Raw genomic sequence first — 17,492 nt, forward strand, 5'->3', positions numbered from 1 at the left:
TCGTTGACTTATACTACTGAATTTCGTGCCACCTCCTGCGATATCATGTTCTCCTGATACTTTCCTAATTTCCGAGATTTTTAAAAGTTTTCGGCCGTCTGACTTGTCGTTGATTTGTACTACTGAAATTCGAATACCTCCTGCGACATCATGTGCTCCTAATACTTTCTCAATTTTCGAAAATTTTCGGCCGTCTGACTTGTCGTTGACTTATACTACTGAATTTCGTGCCACCTCCTTCGACATCATGTTCTCCTAATACAAACTTCAATTTTCGAGATTTTCGAACATTTTCGCCAATTTTCGACCGTCTGACTTGTCGTTGATTTGTACTACTGAATTTCGTGCCACCTCCTGCGACATCATGTGCTCCTAATACTTTCTCAATTTTCGAGATTTTCGAAAATTTTCGGCCGTCTGACTTGTCGTTGACTTATACTACTGAATTTCGAACACCTCCTATGATATCATGTTCTCCTAATACAAACTTCAATTTGCGAGATTTTCGAAAATTTTTGCCAATTTTCGACCGTCTGACTTGTCGTTGACTCGCACTACTGAATTTACGAAAATTTTCGGCCGTCTGACTTATCATTGACTTGTACTACTGAATTGCCGAAAAAGTGCCGAAAATTTTTCGAAAATTCAGTAGTACAAGTCAACGATAAGTCAGACGGCCGAAAATTTTCGTAAATTCAGTAGTGCGAGTCAACGACAAGTCAGGCGGCCGAAAATTTTCAGTAGTAAAAATCAACGACAAGTCAGACGGTCGAAAATTGGCAAAAATTTTCGAAAATCTCGAAAATTGAGAAAGTATTTGGAGAACATGATATCGAAGGAGGTGGCACGAAATTTCAGTAGTACATCTCAACGATTATTCAGAGGTGCGGTAAAAATTGGTGGTTCAATAAATATAATACACAGCTACGTTTTTTGATCACATTATCTTTATTCATTCTTTGTAGATTCATACATAATATGTTTGTATTTTACATGTACATAACATATATCCGAAAAATTTATAACAATATTATCGGCTGGTCTTCTGGGTCGGTAACTTATGGCTAGAAGGTCGAGGGATATGCCGCTACGTTTAATGGCGCTGTACGAACATTTGAACGGAGTAAATGACGCGTGACGGAATTTACATTGAATCTTGTTATGAAAGCGGCAAAGATCATTTCTCTTGATTAAAATAATAATCACTTCCTGGTAGTGTTTTTAATGTTTGGAAACTTAAATTAAAAATATATTGAATATGGTTACAATAATTCTTTAATAATCCCTTCACGACCATGGCTGCTCGTAGCGAAGGGTCGCGAGAAAACGATTTTTTAATGGTATTCCATGTGCATTTGTTAACGTCTAGAGATGCAAATTAAAGCTGAGAGAACGTACTTTAAGATAGGTAGATGGCAATTACGCAAGAACAATTAAAACAATTTAGAAATACTTACTCATAACGATGAGCAGCAAGGATGATCGAAAGAAAGGAAGCAGACAGCCTTCGTGACACGATTCGAAACTTTTATTACGACATTATAAATGCACAAAAACATCTTAAAAATATGGGTGTACGTGTGAACGTGTATAGTCATGCGACGTGTAGTCGAGAGAACAACAGACTTCGATTACAGCTTCGAGAGTGAACGGAGCTACGCGGGTCAGATTTCATAGAATTGCTTCGAATGTCCTGCGCATTGTTTTCTTCACGTGTTCAAGTATAGCGGCGTCGTCTTTCTACATTCGACGCATTTCCGGCCGACGAACCGCGCGCATTCCACGCGTTCCGCGATCGTGGATCGATGATCATGGATCCTGATCGAAGAGCGGAACGGTTTCGTTGAAGGAACGGGGTTCCCCAGCCTGTTTCGGAAGCCTCGGTTCGGAGCCTGTTCGCGATTAGAATCCGACCCTCGAACGCCTCCGAAATCGAGAGAAAAATGAAAACAATTCTTCCGGCACCGTGTCGGACCCGAGCAGGCATGGGGCTCGTCATCAAAAACGTTCGTGATCCCTTGAAACGATTTCCGAACAGAAAAACCACCCATTTTGTTTTCGCTCGTGCAACCAATTCCCAACGAAAAATAGCGAATCGAACGTAACGCCGAGTTAGATACAAATAGACTGCGGATTTAAGCATCTATGCAGAAAAATGAAAACGATATAAAGGTTGACCCCTTGTATTATAATTAATCTGATGGTTGGAGCGATTAGAGCTTCTATACAGTTCATCATTTCCTAGAGAAAGCCTAAAATACAATACAGTGGGACCTCGATTAACCGGATGCCGATTATAAACAAATATGCGTTTAAATATTACGAAGGAAAATAAATTTTCAAAAATAAAAAATTTGTTTTGGAATATAATGTACATTTTTACATTATTTCCTCGGGGGTCTCGATTATCCATCGGGCCTTAATTTATCCGGGCTGTTTGTCTCCCAATCAAGCCGGTTAATCGAGGTCCTACTGTATACAATCTATTTTATGCCTATAATGTTCTTCAGTGGCTGTACATTAACATCAACAAGAAAATTTTATTTCGGTTTAAAGGGAATTGATAACTTTTATATTTATTAAACCGTGTTCCGAATTTTCATCACGACTCGTTGATTATAGTGGTTAAAGGGTTGAAGGGATTTTGGAATACCATACTTGCAACATGCTAGAACTATTCAAGAGAGCAACAAATTCCTGATTAGTTCCGCTGAACTGCTATCGACAGAAACAATTTTAGTTTTGCGTAAAGATCCACAGTCTGGAAATAATATTGATAACGTAATTTAAAGTTTTGCGAGGCTCGCGCAGGCAAAGACAAAAGTCGTGTCGTCGATCGGACACGCAACAGTGGCGCCATCCGATTATGGTTGTTGCCCGTTCACCTGCCGACGTCGAATCGGTGTCGAAAGCCGCGCGGTGCACGACAGCAGCGGTACCGTTTTTCCGCGACCATTGCCAGAAGTGGCAGGCTCGTGGACCGCATACGAGCGACGAAAAACAAGGGCAGGAAAAGGGGAGAACGAAAGGAATTCGAGAATTCTCGACGGGGGAAAGTGGGCAAGAACATTTCTAAAAGTTCCTCGGACGCGAGTGCTCGCGCTCATGCAAGGAAACGAGTACGGCCCCGATCGTTACATCATCCTCCATTTCTCCGCGAGTTCTCCGAGGATTCCAAACAGCTCCCAAACCGTACATCGATTTTCTGTTTTATGAAAAACTACCCTCTTGAGTGCCACCTCGATGTACGTAAAAGTCACACGAGAACAAAATTTATTCATTGCGCCGAACGACAAACGAAACAACCTAGGCAACAGCAAAATCTGTTCGAGCAGATTAGGACTAAATGTCTGCGATCATACTTTGCGAGCAAAAGGCGGTCATTCTGGTGCCAAGATATGCTTGGAACTTTGGTTCTTATTTGCTCTGAATCTGCCGATCCAAATTCCATACCAAATAAAGGGCAAAATGAGGGCAGACCACGCCCTCGTCATAGAGGGCAGGTCGGTCACACTAAGAGCGGACCTAATCTTGTTCCAAGAGTACATATCGAGCGAAAATTGAATTTTATTTAGGTTTCTAAATTATATAATTTTAAGCTTCGTGCATTTTCAATAATTTAAATATTTACAAACCTTAAAATAATGTCAATAACGACTTTGCCTGATATTTACTCTGAAAGCAAGGTTAGGTTCGTTCTTAGTGCGACCGACGTGCCCTCTGTAATGAGAACAAGGTAATAATTATATAAATTTCTTTACGCAAGCTCATATTGATATAAGAATTGTACAAACTCTGAACAAACAAAATCTTGTTATTTTCATAAGGAAATATAATATATACTAGTCCCTTCTAATGCTCGACAGGTTTAATGTTGCTGATTCAAGAATAGAAAAGGCAAATCATGATCTTTGTCCAACAGCTGGCAGAGAACGTGACAATTAGACTGCGGATCTTCGTGCAAAATAAAATTTGAGAAAGAAGTGAAATAAATAAATATTTTCCCTTTCAACACGTTCCGTGCCATTTAATATTTAATGCGCTAAAGTAATGAATCTTATAACAAGTTTAAGACTGTAGAATGTATTCCCACCAAACCAGAATGAGGTATCATAAATAATGCAGTACAGAACAAAACAAATGGCCAGAATGAAAAATCGAGGAAAAACGATTTGTTAATAAAGTTAGCAAGTCGAAAACGGTATAATAAAATCGTTCAGTTCTTCTAATGTCTTTATAGTTTTATAAATTTTTCTTATATGAAAACCGCAGTCCACTGATAATCTTGCAAATGAACGGATTGCGAGCTGTGTCCGCGGAGAACGCGGCTAAAATCCTGGCTAATATTGACCATTTCTATGTACCGATAGGAAGATCGACAAGATCTCGATCGGTGGTCGCCCCGAGATCTAATGGCTAAAAGTGGTACGTGGCCGTCGCGTAGTCGCGGCAAATTCTATTCCGAGTTTTACCTCTTGTCCCCTTCTCTTTTCTTTCATCTTGTTCATATCATGTTTCTTTCATATTTTTTTTTTGCTTTTCTTTCTGCTTGGTTTTTCGTACAAAAATAGATTCTCGAGCTCGGGTTGCGTAGCCTCGCGGCGGAATATTTAGTACCTGCGCAACAATTGCTCGGTGCCCCGGTCCCGATCTATAGATCGCGAGTCATCGGGTCAGTGCAGAGTCGCCAGACTTTTGTCCCCACTCTACCTTCCCCTTCTACGACGCTGTTCCCCCCGCTGCCGCCGCGTTCCACCTCTGTCGTGCGCATGTGTCTGGTACTGGCAGGGAGGGGGTAACATTTTCCCCTGAATTCGTGCTCGCACCCCTCAGCCTGGCGACTCTCGGTCAGCGGAGAAGTTCGTGCCCAATCGTTTGCATTTCAATGCGAAATTGGCCACGAACTTTTCCACTGTATACACCTCGGCCGTACGCGATCGGACACGCGTTCTTGGACACCGGAAGTCGCGGAAATCATCGGGGCGAGGCTACGCGAGCCCGGCCGATCGAAGAACGAGATTGGAATCACCCGTTGAATAAGGGGGCGAGAACTACGTTACGATATACTTATTTATTGGAACACGCTTAATAAGACGTAATTAAATATGCTCGATTCTTTCGACTTGTTCCGAAACTCGCGAACTCGTGTTCTTATCCCGCGATGTCGGGAGAGCCGGTCGAGAGAAACCGAGAGAAATTCCGGTGATCGAGTGGAAGAGTATGAGAGGAGGATGCACCGCGAGTGCATCGTGTGCAACGAGCAGCGTCGCCAGATTAATACTCGTTTCCCACTCTACCCTTCCCCTTCTGCGGTACTATTCCTCCATGCTTCAGCCACGGGCCGGTCACGTGACCGGTCTCCGGTTCTTTCCTACTGTGCGCAGTGTTGTTAAATTGGGCGGGTTGCACGCGCATGCGCGACCAAATTCAGGAACGTATGTGCATCCTACAGTCCTAAGCAACGGCCGGAATGCTTCGAAACATCGTTAAACCATGCGACACTATGTACCTTGGCCTTCGTGGGGTAATACCGAACAACTGTAATTGCTCTTCCCCAAAAACCCTGCGCATCTGGGACCTCACCATAAAAAAAGAACATTTTGCGAAATTATGCGGGGTGACCAAGGTACCCCAAAACTTTGTACTTCACTGACGCTAGAATCGTCGCGCACGCGCGTGCAACCCGCCCAATCTAACAACACTGACTATGCGTCCGACGAAAGATGGCAGAGATTTTGACAGCGATGCGGATCCTGAGGCGATTTCAGCCTCAGTAAAGTAAGATCCTCGATAAAATGGGGTACCTTTAGCAGCCCGTAGAATTTTAAAGAATTGGTATGATTCGATTCTGAAAAATGAATGTATAACATGTGTATTTCTGTATGTTTTGTAACTCGTAGGACACGTCCTGGAGTCTTTTTGTCCGGTAAGATTATTTCGGTACATTTCCGCCAACATAACTGCTTCAGAGCTCTAAGCCGCTCTGCTACCCAATATTAGATACGTTATTGTTTTCTCGAGCATGCGCGAGAAAAGTTGGGCTCAATCGAAGCACCGAGTCCCTACTTCCTACACCACGTGGTACCTACAAGTTTCTCTGCGCCATCTTTCGTTGGACGCACAGTACATGTGTCACACTGTCACGTGACTAATCCGGTTATGATAGAGAGGGGATAACCGTATTCCCCTCAATTCCCCTGGTCTGGCGAAGCTGGCAACGAGCACACTTTACTGGCGAGCTTCCCCGCCGGGAATGATCCCAGACTAAGAAATCGGCTAGATCAGGGGCGAAAATCTTTTCACGCTCGATCCCATCGTACTTTGTGGACCCGTTGCGACTAGACTGCGGAGCATTATGCGAGTTTGTATCGGCCAATTTATAAAATGTAGAATTGAATAATTGAATTCTAAAAGAAAAAGATTCACTGCCGAATAGTACTTTTCAGATTCATGTATCTTTGATTCTTTTGCGAGGTGGAGCAGTGCTTCGATTGTGGACACCTTTTCTCGCGCATGCGCGGCGATTTCAGCCTCAGTAACGTAAGCTTCTCGATAAAATGGGGTTCCTTGAGCACCCCGCAGAATTAAAAAAAAATTTATATGATTTGATTCTGAAAAATGAATGTATAACAAGTGTGTTTGTGTATATTTTGTAACTCGTAGGACACGTCCTGGAGTCTTTTTGTCCGGTAAGATTATTTCGGAACATTCTCGCCAATATAGCTGCCTCAGGGCTCTGGCCGCTTTGCAACCCAATAGTGGACACGTTACTGTTTTCTCGCGCATGCGCGAGAAAAGGTGTCCACAATCGAAGCACTGAGATGGAGTTTTCGAAAAATAGAAGTAGTGTACGTCCATAATATCCGGCAGTCTAGCGAGTCCTCAAGGTACGTTTACGTTGGAGCTGAATATGCGCAGCGAAGTTAAAAGATGCTCAAAAATATCTTGCTCGGATGACGTCGTGAAGCGGCGATAATGGTCGCCATGTTACCAATCAATGATAAAAAAGAAATGCGTTTCTAAATTGTTTTAAATTCTTCTCGTGAAGAAACAGTTTAGAAACACTCTCGATAATAAAACAATGAAATGCATTTTTATGGTTCCTCGTGGTGTTGATCGTTCGTCACAGCTCGAACGCAAACGTACTCCAGCTCGTCAACCCTGGAACTGACAGTCAATGACAAGCAGAACCCTCGAGAAGGATCGATCGGCGAGTAACAATAATATCGAATAACATTTCTATCCTGCTTGTTGCGAAGCGACAAGCGTTACACGAACTGCGTACGCGTGATATATAATTCTTACTGTAAAAGACCGAAAAATTCCGAGGAAAATATTCTTGCTTGTGGTTAGACTAAAAATAGCACAATCGAATAAAGAAAAACATATTCTACCAACTGATATTGATAAATGAATTCACTTCGTCAATTAAACCTGCCAGCCAGATTTTTCCAATGGCTGTTCTAATTGTTTAGTAATAACTAGACTGCGGATTTTATGCACGTATGGCAAGAATTAATAGAATTAATTTAAGTCCCACCTTATCAAAGCAATTGAAACACGAAAGGTATTTCTGATTGGCTCTTGTGTTCATCGTAAGCGATGCAAACAATTTTTGATTTTTCCATAAAAATCCACAGTCTAGAAACAACTAGAATGACTGTAGATGCTCGATGGTGTCAGGAAATTAGTGGCAGGAATGTAGCTAACCTGCCATGGCAGATTCGGTCAATACCTGTTGCCACTTATATACAGGGTGAATCACGAATCGTGATCAGTAGAGATCACTCTGCTATTAACAGTCCGATCGAAAATGTTTGTATTAGGTATGGTTTCAAGAGAGCTTTCACGCGATTATAGCAAATTTTTCGTTAACTCTTCTTTCGCATGATTTTTCAAGGTCACCTTCAATTTTTTGCAAATACACCTGTACCTTTTTTACGCCTATTTGTTAGAGGATTTCAAGGCGAATTCGGAAACGTATCATAAGATTTAAAAAATTGCGAAAAAGATTGGGAAAAATTTTTTGAAAACATTTTCGATCGGACAGCTAAAACCAGAGTAATCTCTACCAATTACGATTCGTGATTCACCCTGTACATCAATCATCTGCCTTCAACACGCCCAAATTATTTACAAGCCCGCTATCGCGCGAGAGATACGACAGGCAAACCCATCACCATCGAAACCTGTCATTTACAATTTCCGGGCTTTTGCAGGGTCGCACAGTGGACTGGAAATCCGTATCCAAAATTGTCGTAGCGTTGTAGTTATAGTAGGTGGTTGAATTCGTCGCGACAGCAGCTAGAATATCATGGAGTCAAAAGTGTACATTGACGTTTACAAAATCGAGATGACCTTTGTCCTTTCACAAGAAAAACAGTTTTCGGAAATTTTTTTACATTAAAACTTATTCATATACATATATATATATACTTTAGATTTTGAAGCTTTGAAGAGGGGGCCATCGATTGATACATACAAAACTTTGGTCGAACTATGAAGCTTGAAAATGTGAATTTCAACCACGAAGAATGGGTTTCCAGCCGGCTGTGCGTCGGTTGCGAAACAGCGGGGACAATCAGCGGGATCGCGACCCCTGATCTAGATCTAGTTTCGCTAATTGTTTCACGTTTTCCGCGAGTTCTCTCCGAGACGAAGGAGGCAACGAGTGTCGCGAGAGACAGAACCGAGAACTCTCTACGAAGGAACGAATCGACGACGCGAGACACGGTGCTCGAGTAATCGAGGAGAAAGGTGCACGAGCCGCGTCAGATCCTAGATCCTAGATCCTCCACTCGACTCGAGTTTTCCTTCTAAAGCTACCAAGTTCGACCAGGTTCGCCGAGCGCTCTTAAAAAAGGACTATAGCCTTCTTCTGTCCAAGAAGGCTGATCGTCTACCTCTAGGTTCGCGCGTGTCGATCGAGATTCGAGAATGATTCACCGATCAAAACACAGAAGTAGATCGATCCGTTTCCCGTCGTTGGATACGAGATCGCGTTCGATTTTCGTCGATTTCGATAACTAGCTTTCACCGCGATAATTTACACGTGTATTGCTCCATCAGATTTTCTATATTTATTTTGCGAAGCTAATCGATGTCATACCGTTCTTCCTCCCCTCCACTGCTACGTCATCGAAGTACGCAGCCATGTTTCCCCCGCTTCCGGCAACTCGTGCCGTCGAGTTTGACGCTCGGAGCAGTCTCGGAGCGCTCCCGGGGCCAGGAGCGCGCGTTGCCACGCCCACCTTCCCTCCTACTCAACATTTTACTTTCCCAACGACTGTCGGAAATCTCGAACAACGGTCGGTCTACTTCTGTAGCTTGTCCGCGATAAAAGATATAATCGTTCGAGGAGGAAAACGGTCCCGTGGAATCGGTTTTTGTTTGCGTTCTTTTTTCTTGTTCAGCTGTATCGATTTTTCCTCGGCCTCTCGACGCTCTCGGTTCGTCCCCGTATCGTTCTCGTCCTCGATCGTTCGATAGAAACGCGTGTGATCACTGGATGCGAGGGTTTTCAGGCACGAGACGAACTTGTAGGAAATATTCTTTTTTCAGTTTTTTTTTTTTAACGTTTTTGAACGAACTCGAGAGTGAAAGAGAGTGAGAGATGGATAGAGTGGACAGAAAGGGAGAGATAGAGAGAGAGAAAGAGAAATAGAGACCGTTCGAACGACAGTGTTCCAAACGAAATAATCGTGTGCTCGGTGATAACGAACTGCAGAAAGTAAAGGCGGACAACGTCGGAATGGACGAACGAACGAGCGTAATCCGTTATTATCTTCGCGGTAATCTTCCGCCCCGATCAATTAGCCGTAACGACCGTCCAACGACTTCGACGACGAATCCTCACGATAAACATTCCGACTGTCCCGAATCGTCGCGCCGAAACAAAACTCGGGAGGAAGATTGAATCCTCTTCCTCGAGGCAGTGGCGTAAGTAAGCGAGTAAGTAAATTTCAATGAAATTTTTCATTACTTTTCTTTTTTAGTAATAAGTTCATGAGAGTTTTCTTGATCCAAAATTTTTTCCGCTCGGGCCCTTCACTTGACTTGAGCCGCCACTGCTTCGAGGCAGACAAATTCAGCAATTCTTTTTGAGAATACAATCTCACTCGAAGTCGCGAGATTCCAGAAATGAAATCTTCTTCGAGAGGAACGATGCATCTTTCCAACAATCAAATTTGTGACCCGTCGACGACCGAGGTCAAGAAATAAAAACTGCATCGTGCGTGTCCAAGTTGAACACGTAATTCTATCGTAGAATTGTTTTGCGCCTTGTCTTTCTTCGATTTACAATTCAGATCGTCTTTCGCGGTGAACGATAGAGTTTAATAAATAAATAAACAGAAATACAGAGTCGTCGAGGGGAGAAGGAGGAAAATAATAGTGATTCGGTGAACGGATCGATTTCATCAATTTCGACCGATTTCTTCACCACGAAATGAATTTATCAAGTCGATTTTTCTTTGATCGATGACAACAGCAGAACCAGGTTTATTGCACGCTGTGTGTCTTTCCACGGCGCAACTTTCCAAGACGGTCTGCGCGCATAACCCTTCAACCAGGTGATTTCAAAATTCAAATCATTAAACAATGGCTGCCGTTTCGCAGTTGAAGCAGACGATTTTTCTAAGTCTGATATACTAGGTGTGCGAATTAATTCGTGGCCCTCGCAATCGATCATTGGTAACATTTTTTAACACTAAACCTACCACTGCCGTTCAAATGACCAGTTTCATATTTTTTATTTCAGAATTGTTGAAACGATGAAGTTGGTTACATGAAAAGTTTTTCACTCAGCACATCTATATGAATAAAAATGTAAATGTTTCTTTGTTCATAATCTAAGATCTCCGAAACGGCTGAACGTAGAAAGCTGGGGTTTCAGTCATTAGACGCAGCGTTTCTTCGGGAAGGTTTCAGGACAATCCGCATTCGAAAAAGTCCATTCGTTCAAAAGTTGTGACGTCATTAATGACTGGAGACGACTTTTTCGCCCTCTTTTGGGCACGTTTCTGCTTATAACTTTTGACTGGTAGCAGCAATATTCAATTTGAGGTACTCGTTGGATTCAGCTCGCCGAGTTCTTTCAAATGGCCACTGATCCGATTCCGTAGGCTGCATAGTTTAGGAGTTATAACACAAAAAGCGTGCGTTTCTCTTAAACTTTTTGTTTTTTAAACAGCTGTAGCTTCTCAACGGTAAGTTTTAGGAAAAATATGAGACCACCTTGGCGATTGGAAATTTAATTCTCTACAACTTTCATATTTGACACTTTTTCCTCCGACGCGATCTAAGGGGTCATGCAAAAAACGATATGAACTCGAAAATGTTGATAGTTTCGCTTTAAGGTATTTTCGGCCGTAACTTTTGAACCGTTTGTCGGAAATAAGTTTTGGCCCAACAGACTTACCTAGCGTGCGAAAGTCTGCAAAATGAGTCCAACAGTTTTACAGAAGTTAGAATCAGAAATATGGCCAAAACGCGTGGCTGCGTACAGCTAGTATAGTAATAAAAATTGCACAAAATCTAAGTAAACAGAGCCTTGTAATTTTTGTAAAGCTAGGACATTTTAGTCGCTTTTAGTGCTCGGTAGGTTTAGTGTTGAATCTTCTATCCACCGAATTCGGTAATTCTTTTTAAATAGATCGAAGAAGGAGGAGGGTATACGAATTAATTTCTACAACTAACAGATACACTTTTTGCCAAAACGAGTTGATCAAGAGAAAACTGAAGGGAGTTAACTCGTCCTTGCCTGGTTAAAGGGTCCCCCTCCACTTTGCTTTAGCGTCGAGCCGGCGAGATTTCAGTATACGTATCGCGCACACGAGTATTATACTGGATTCGACTCGGGATCGACGCGAGTAGTGCAACGTTAACGAAATGTTGATAGAAATTTCAGTGACACACGACACGGGTTCGTGTAACCGTGTCCTCTATACACATAATGTACACGCGTGTATACAGTGCACGACGGGACGACTGTTAGAACCGTGTAGTGTAGGCGATCCCTCTCGAAAGACAAACCGAGAATCAAAAACGAAATCTCATCGGAAAATTCATTCGAGAGTGCCTTGCAAGATCGATTTCACTTCAGTTATAAAACTAATATAATTATTAACACGTTGACTGCCATGGCGGTCGCTGGTGACCGCCGCTATTCATTAATTTGAAAATGATTGTCATCCGAATATCAATTTATTCGTTCTGAAATGAGCTAAAGTATAGTGTAAGACTGAAGCTTCATGTCCAAGTAATTAATAATAATTCTGAATAATTCTGGTCGTTCGTACAAATCAAATCGGCAGGAGTTGTATGAAATGCAGAAAATTCGCGGGGCAGTCGACGTGTTAACTAACGACGTGTGTACAGTATAAATTGTACGACCTAATGTACAACTGATAATGACAGAAGCGATCGCTAATGACTCCATGTGAATGTGAAATGAACTCGAATGGATAATGATAATGATAAGATCGTTTTTCCCTCGGTTCCAGCACCCGTCCCGCCAGACGCTGTACATAACAATATATTCGTCCGTTCGTTCGTTCGATATACATTATATTTATATGTATATATATAATATATATATTTATATATTTATACTCTCTGTGGAAGGCGACAGTAGAAACTACCGAAGTAAATATATACGATATTATAATAATATAACAGGTAATGCGCGGGAGACCGAGAACAGCGGTTAGGAAATGTGTTCCCGTCTCGTATCTAATCGCGAGAGGGACAGAAAGAGAGAGATAGAGAGAGAAAGCGCGCGAAAATAGAGAAAAGAGAGAGAAAGAATGGGTGAACGACGGAAAGAGACAGAAATAGAAAGATAGAGAGAAAGAAAGAGAGAGAGAGAGAGATCTCCTGTCGCGATCATTCGCGCGATTAATTCGAATCTTGTTCTAGATTATTCGCCGACTTCGATCGACTTGTTAGGGGATAGAGGAAGTAGGAGCTCTGTTCGGACCTCGAGGATCCTGATTGCAACACCCGTCGCTACGACGGGCTCTACGTTCGAGATCCGAAACTGGTTTTCTTGGTTTTGTTTTGTATTTCTTTTTTCCCCCAAAAAACCCTGGAAAGAGAATCGTCTTCGGGAAGAGGAGGGGAACAGGAGAGGAGCGGGATAGAGGTAAACGATGAGAGGGAAAATAATCCGGGAGGGGACAGAAGACGATCGTGTGAAAGCCCTGAGTAGCAAGAAGGAAGATGAACCCCCGGGGAAAAATGGCGGGGAGAGACGCGGCGACGAGAGGTGTTTTTTTTTTCCTTTCTTTCTTTGCAACTAACGAAAGAGGAGAGAACTGCCCTCCTGTCCGTTTTTTTAAACGTGCTGCACGAACTCCGGGTTCAGGAACGAGAAGCCCATGAACTCCGTCTGGTCCAGATTCATCATGAACAGCTTGTCCGTGGGCGTCAGGTCCGTCTTCTCCGAGGTGAACTGTTTGTCGAAGTTGTTCACATCCTTGCGATGTTTCTGGAAACACCGGACAAAGACGAGTGTTAGCGGACGCGGGCTTGGTACGCCTGAACCAGAGTAGGGCAATAATAAACTAATATTTAAAAATGACTGATAGTCTTTCTGAATGTTAGTCATAGCAAAATAGTCATTGGTCAAAACTTTTTGATTAGTTAGTGATAACTAATTAATAATATTAATATATGTTGATCGCACAATAGTGACTGATGACTGAAGATTGATGACTGCTCATCAACTACTAATTCACTAGTAAGCAATAGCTAACGATTACTTAAAGCTGTGACTAACTATCTGCCATTTAGTTATCACTAGACTGCGGATTTTATGCGTTTATTGTAAAAATGAGTAGGTGCCATTTAAAACAGTGAAAAAGTGAAATGCCAATTTACTGTTTTCAGCTTGTTAAGATTATTAAAGTGAGAATTAAATGTCTATCCGACTCTAGTCTCTTGCAAATGATGCAGACAATTTATCACTAACTAATCAAAAAGTTTTGACTAATGACTAACATTCAAGAAGACTGTTAGTCATTTTCAAATATTAGTTGATTATTGCCCTACTCTGGCCTGATCGAAGCGTCATTGACATATGTATGTCGATTGATTGAACATCAACGCTAAACCGATCAGCGTCGGTCAGACGACCGGTCTCGAATTTGATATTCTAAATTTGTCGAATCTCTTGTCTTCTATCGCTATGTTGTGGTTCAGTAATTGGCACTCACGATCTTTGGCTTGAACGGAGGTTGCACCTCGCGGTTCTCGATCCTGACCCAGTCGATGTGCCGGAAGAACGCGTGGCTCCGCACGTCCTCCTCTCCCCGGAACCCGCAGCCCAGTCTCTTCACCGGATTCTTCGTGAGGAACTGAACACAAACGTTTATTCGTGCGACAACATATTACCATGTCCTCTCTCCCTCTCTCTCTCTCTCCCTCTTGCGCAACAATTGGACGGAGGCTTCGCGAGCTATAGTTCGCAGCGTGTTATACCACAGTTTCCCAAGGTTCTTTGGCTCGCAGCTCTCTTTTCAAAGTGTACGTTCGTCGGTAACTTCTTCCGGATCTCCCGAGCGCCCACGTTGGGAAATCATGGTACAACGCGTGCGAGGAGCAGTTTCAAATTTTTGTTATTCTCCGACGGTAGACGTAAACGAGAGAAAACTCTAACGACCCAGTTAAACTGCCAACTAAATATGCTTCGAGGGAGGAGCGGAGCAAGTTCTTACCGCTTTACAAATTTCCCTAGCCTCTTTGGTGAGACTCTTCGGGTAGCTAACATTGTGATCCTTGATAGCGTCGAACAGCTCGTCCTCATCTTCGCCGTCGAACGGCGGCTGTCCAACTAGCATCTCGTAAAGCAGCACTCCGTACGCCCACCAATCCACGGATTTTCCATATGGTTGGTAAAGAATAATCTGAGAACGAGCCATTACGTTATCATCCTCCAGCAAATATTGTTACACTGTGTTTGTAGGGTAAGGTTGCTCTCAAGTCGTGTATCCCTTACGAAAAAAACCGTATGAAACTTAGGATTTATCAATAGAATAGATAGAAATTAAATGTGTTATTCAAAATTTGTGTTAATTTTGTTGTTGTTTATTATAACGAAATTAGAAAATCTATATCCTTTCACGTGAAATAAACGAAATCTCTAAAAACTTACAGCGGTACGACTAAACGAATCGGTTTCCTAAGTCGTACCTAAGAATGCAATCAAGCAACAATAACAATTAAAACGTATTTCTCATTAATCTGTTTACATTGACTCATAGGTATTCAGTTAGTACAAACATCACATACAAATTTTTCTGTTCTTTTGTCAACTCCAGCGCATACATCGTACACCGATGATTTGCATTTCAAGCATTGAATCATGTTTTCCCCCCCAAAGGACCCCCTTAAGACACAGCACAAGTTGAATGTAATAAATAAACATAACCTAACATTGAATAAAATTAATACGATTTCGTTTCGACCAAACGATTATGTAAATTCTACGGAATTTATATTTAATAAGGAACACAATTTTATCAATAATTTACTTGCAAGTTTAACTACCAAACGTATGCAGAAAATTATAAGAAAATTGAAATAAACTTACTCGGTGACAGGATCTATAATGAGGCTGGTTTATGGCAGACAATAACACGTAAAGCAACTTCGTTGACTCAGATGTGTATTTGGTTGCCGTTGTATGTGCTGTTGTCGCCGTAGTTCGTTCAAAATTCAAGTGGTACGACTGGGTACGACTTGAGCACTGGTACGACTTGAGTAACCTTACCCTACAAACTGCAGGGAAACTAACCTCGGGAGCAATGTAATCGGGCGTTCCACAGAATGTTTTGGTAGTCTTGTCGCCGCTGATGCCCTCCTTGCACATCCCGAAGTCCGCGATCTTGATATGTCCGTCCTGGTCCAGCAAAACGTTGTCCAGCTTCAGGTCCCGATAGATAATGCCGCGTCCGTGCAGATAGAACAGACCGATCGCGATCTCGGACGCGTAGAATCTACGAAAATGCTGATTCTCGTCGATCTGTTTCATCTAACGTTCCTGACACTATACTACATTGGATGTACAAATTAATTCGTGGCCCTCGGAGGAAAAGTAAGATGATTGATTGGTCGTGAATAAGTTCACGTGTGAAAGGCTGCGGATTAATTTGTACAACTGATAGGGAGCTCTCGACTAACACCTACACGGCCACCGGCTCTTTGAACTTTCCGCACTGTTGTATCTGGTACATCAGATCTCCGCCGTTCACGTACTCCATCACGAAATACAGCCGGTCCATAGTTTGGAAGCACGAATGGAGTTGCACGAGGAACGGTGGCTTGCTGGACAAAGCCAGCACTCGTTTCTCCACCATGGCGCACTCCACGTCCTCGTCCTGGATGATGATGTCCTTCTTCAAGATCTTGATCGCGTACAACTCGTCGGTACCCTTCCGTTCCGCCAGCAGCACCTGGAACCCGAGAGCGACCTTTCAAGGACCTGTTGTTCTTTTGCAAGGGAAGATACCCTACTCTGTTTCTATTATCGTCGGGAAGGGAAATGTATTTTTAATGTTCCAGTTTCTCCGAGAGGAAGATCCGTCGCTCTACCAGCTTTCTTTCAAGCTGTCAACTTTGTTCGCGAGGTGTTCACAGTAATTCTAAGTAGAATCTAAGTGCACAAAGAAAAACCGAATGTCTCGGATCGAGGGGCGACTGACTTTGCCAAAGCTGCCCTTGCCGAGCACCATGAGGAAGTTGAAGTCGCTCGCTCTGATCAAGTCGCTCTTGCCCATGTTGTGCGGCACCTCCTTGTCCTGGGTGGCCGGGGCCTTCTTCGTCACCGACGTTTTCTACGAGAGATAAGAAGACAGATATAGGGAAGTGATGAGACACGGTCCCAGAAAAAGAAAGCTCATCAAAATGAATTGGGAAGCTTACTCGCATCTTGACTTTGAGCTCGGCGAGATCCACGCCTTCTTCGGGCACGGGCACGTTGTAGAAATCTCCCTCCTCCTGGGTGAGCAGCTTGAACCATCCGCTCGCTGGAGCCTTCATCAGCTCCGAGATGCCGAACGAGAGCGAGCCCATGAAGTCGTTCCTGGACGTTCGATCCCAATCCCACACCTCGAGCAGCAACCGACGGTCCTTGTCCTCTGGCTTCAGGTCGCTGGAATAGCGAGAACAGTCTCGGTACAATGAAGAAGTCGCCTAACGCTGGAACCACTTGATGCCCGACATTAGCATTTAAACGCTATACCTATCGGCGGTAAAATGACCGGTTTCGGATTTTTTTCTATGCAGTTATCTGTATTTAAGTACATCTAGAACAGGCCTGGCCAACACAAATGGTTTCACGGGCCATTTTGATGACGCGTAACGTTACAGCGGGCCGCACTTCAGGTAAACATGCTTTTAAAAATTGTAATACAAATACGAAATGGATAAAACTTTATTGTTATACTATGATTCAATATGATTAAGTCTCTTTTTAAGTCTTTCGTTCACTT

At 42.8% G+C, this 17,492-nt stretch overlaps 1 protein-coding gene across 5 annotated transcripts in view; it reads right to left on the reverse strand.

The window, feature by feature from the left end:
• Window positions 1-1,506: 1,506 nt before the first annotated feature.
• The window catches only part of LOC143214001 (protein kinase C, brain isozyme-like), a 68,589-nt gene continuing 52,603 nt past the window's right edge, over window positions 1,507-17,492 (reverse strand). For all 5 annotated transcript variants that reach the window (XM_076434458.1, XM_076434459.1, XM_076434460.1 and 2 more), the window contains 7 exons: window positions 16,924-17,152; window positions 16,704-16,835; window positions 16,189-16,454; window positions 15,797-15,998; window positions 14,718-14,906; window positions 14,217-14,357; window positions 1,507-13,489 (listed from right to left, as the gene is read on the reverse strand). In XM_076434458.1, the coding sequence (XP_076290573.1) occupies window positions 13,337-13,489; window positions 14,217-14,357; window positions 14,718-14,906; window positions 15,797-15,998; window positions 16,189-16,454; window positions 16,704-16,835; window positions 16,924-17,152 (1,312 nt within the window). In that variant the 3' untranslated portion in view covers window positions 1,507-13,336. The remainder of the gene's footprint in view (window positions 13,490-14,216; window positions 14,358-14,717; window positions 14,907-15,796; window positions 15,999-16,188; window positions 16,455-16,703; window positions 16,836-16,923; window positions 17,153-17,492) is intronic.

Source organism: Lasioglossum baleicum, chromosome 12, assembly GCF_051020765.1.
Source record: "Lasioglossum baleicum chromosome 12, iyLasBale1, whole genome shotgun sequence".
Lineage (NCBI taxonomy): Eukaryota > Metazoa > Arthropoda > Insecta > Hymenoptera > Halictidae > Lasioglossum > Lasioglossum baleicum.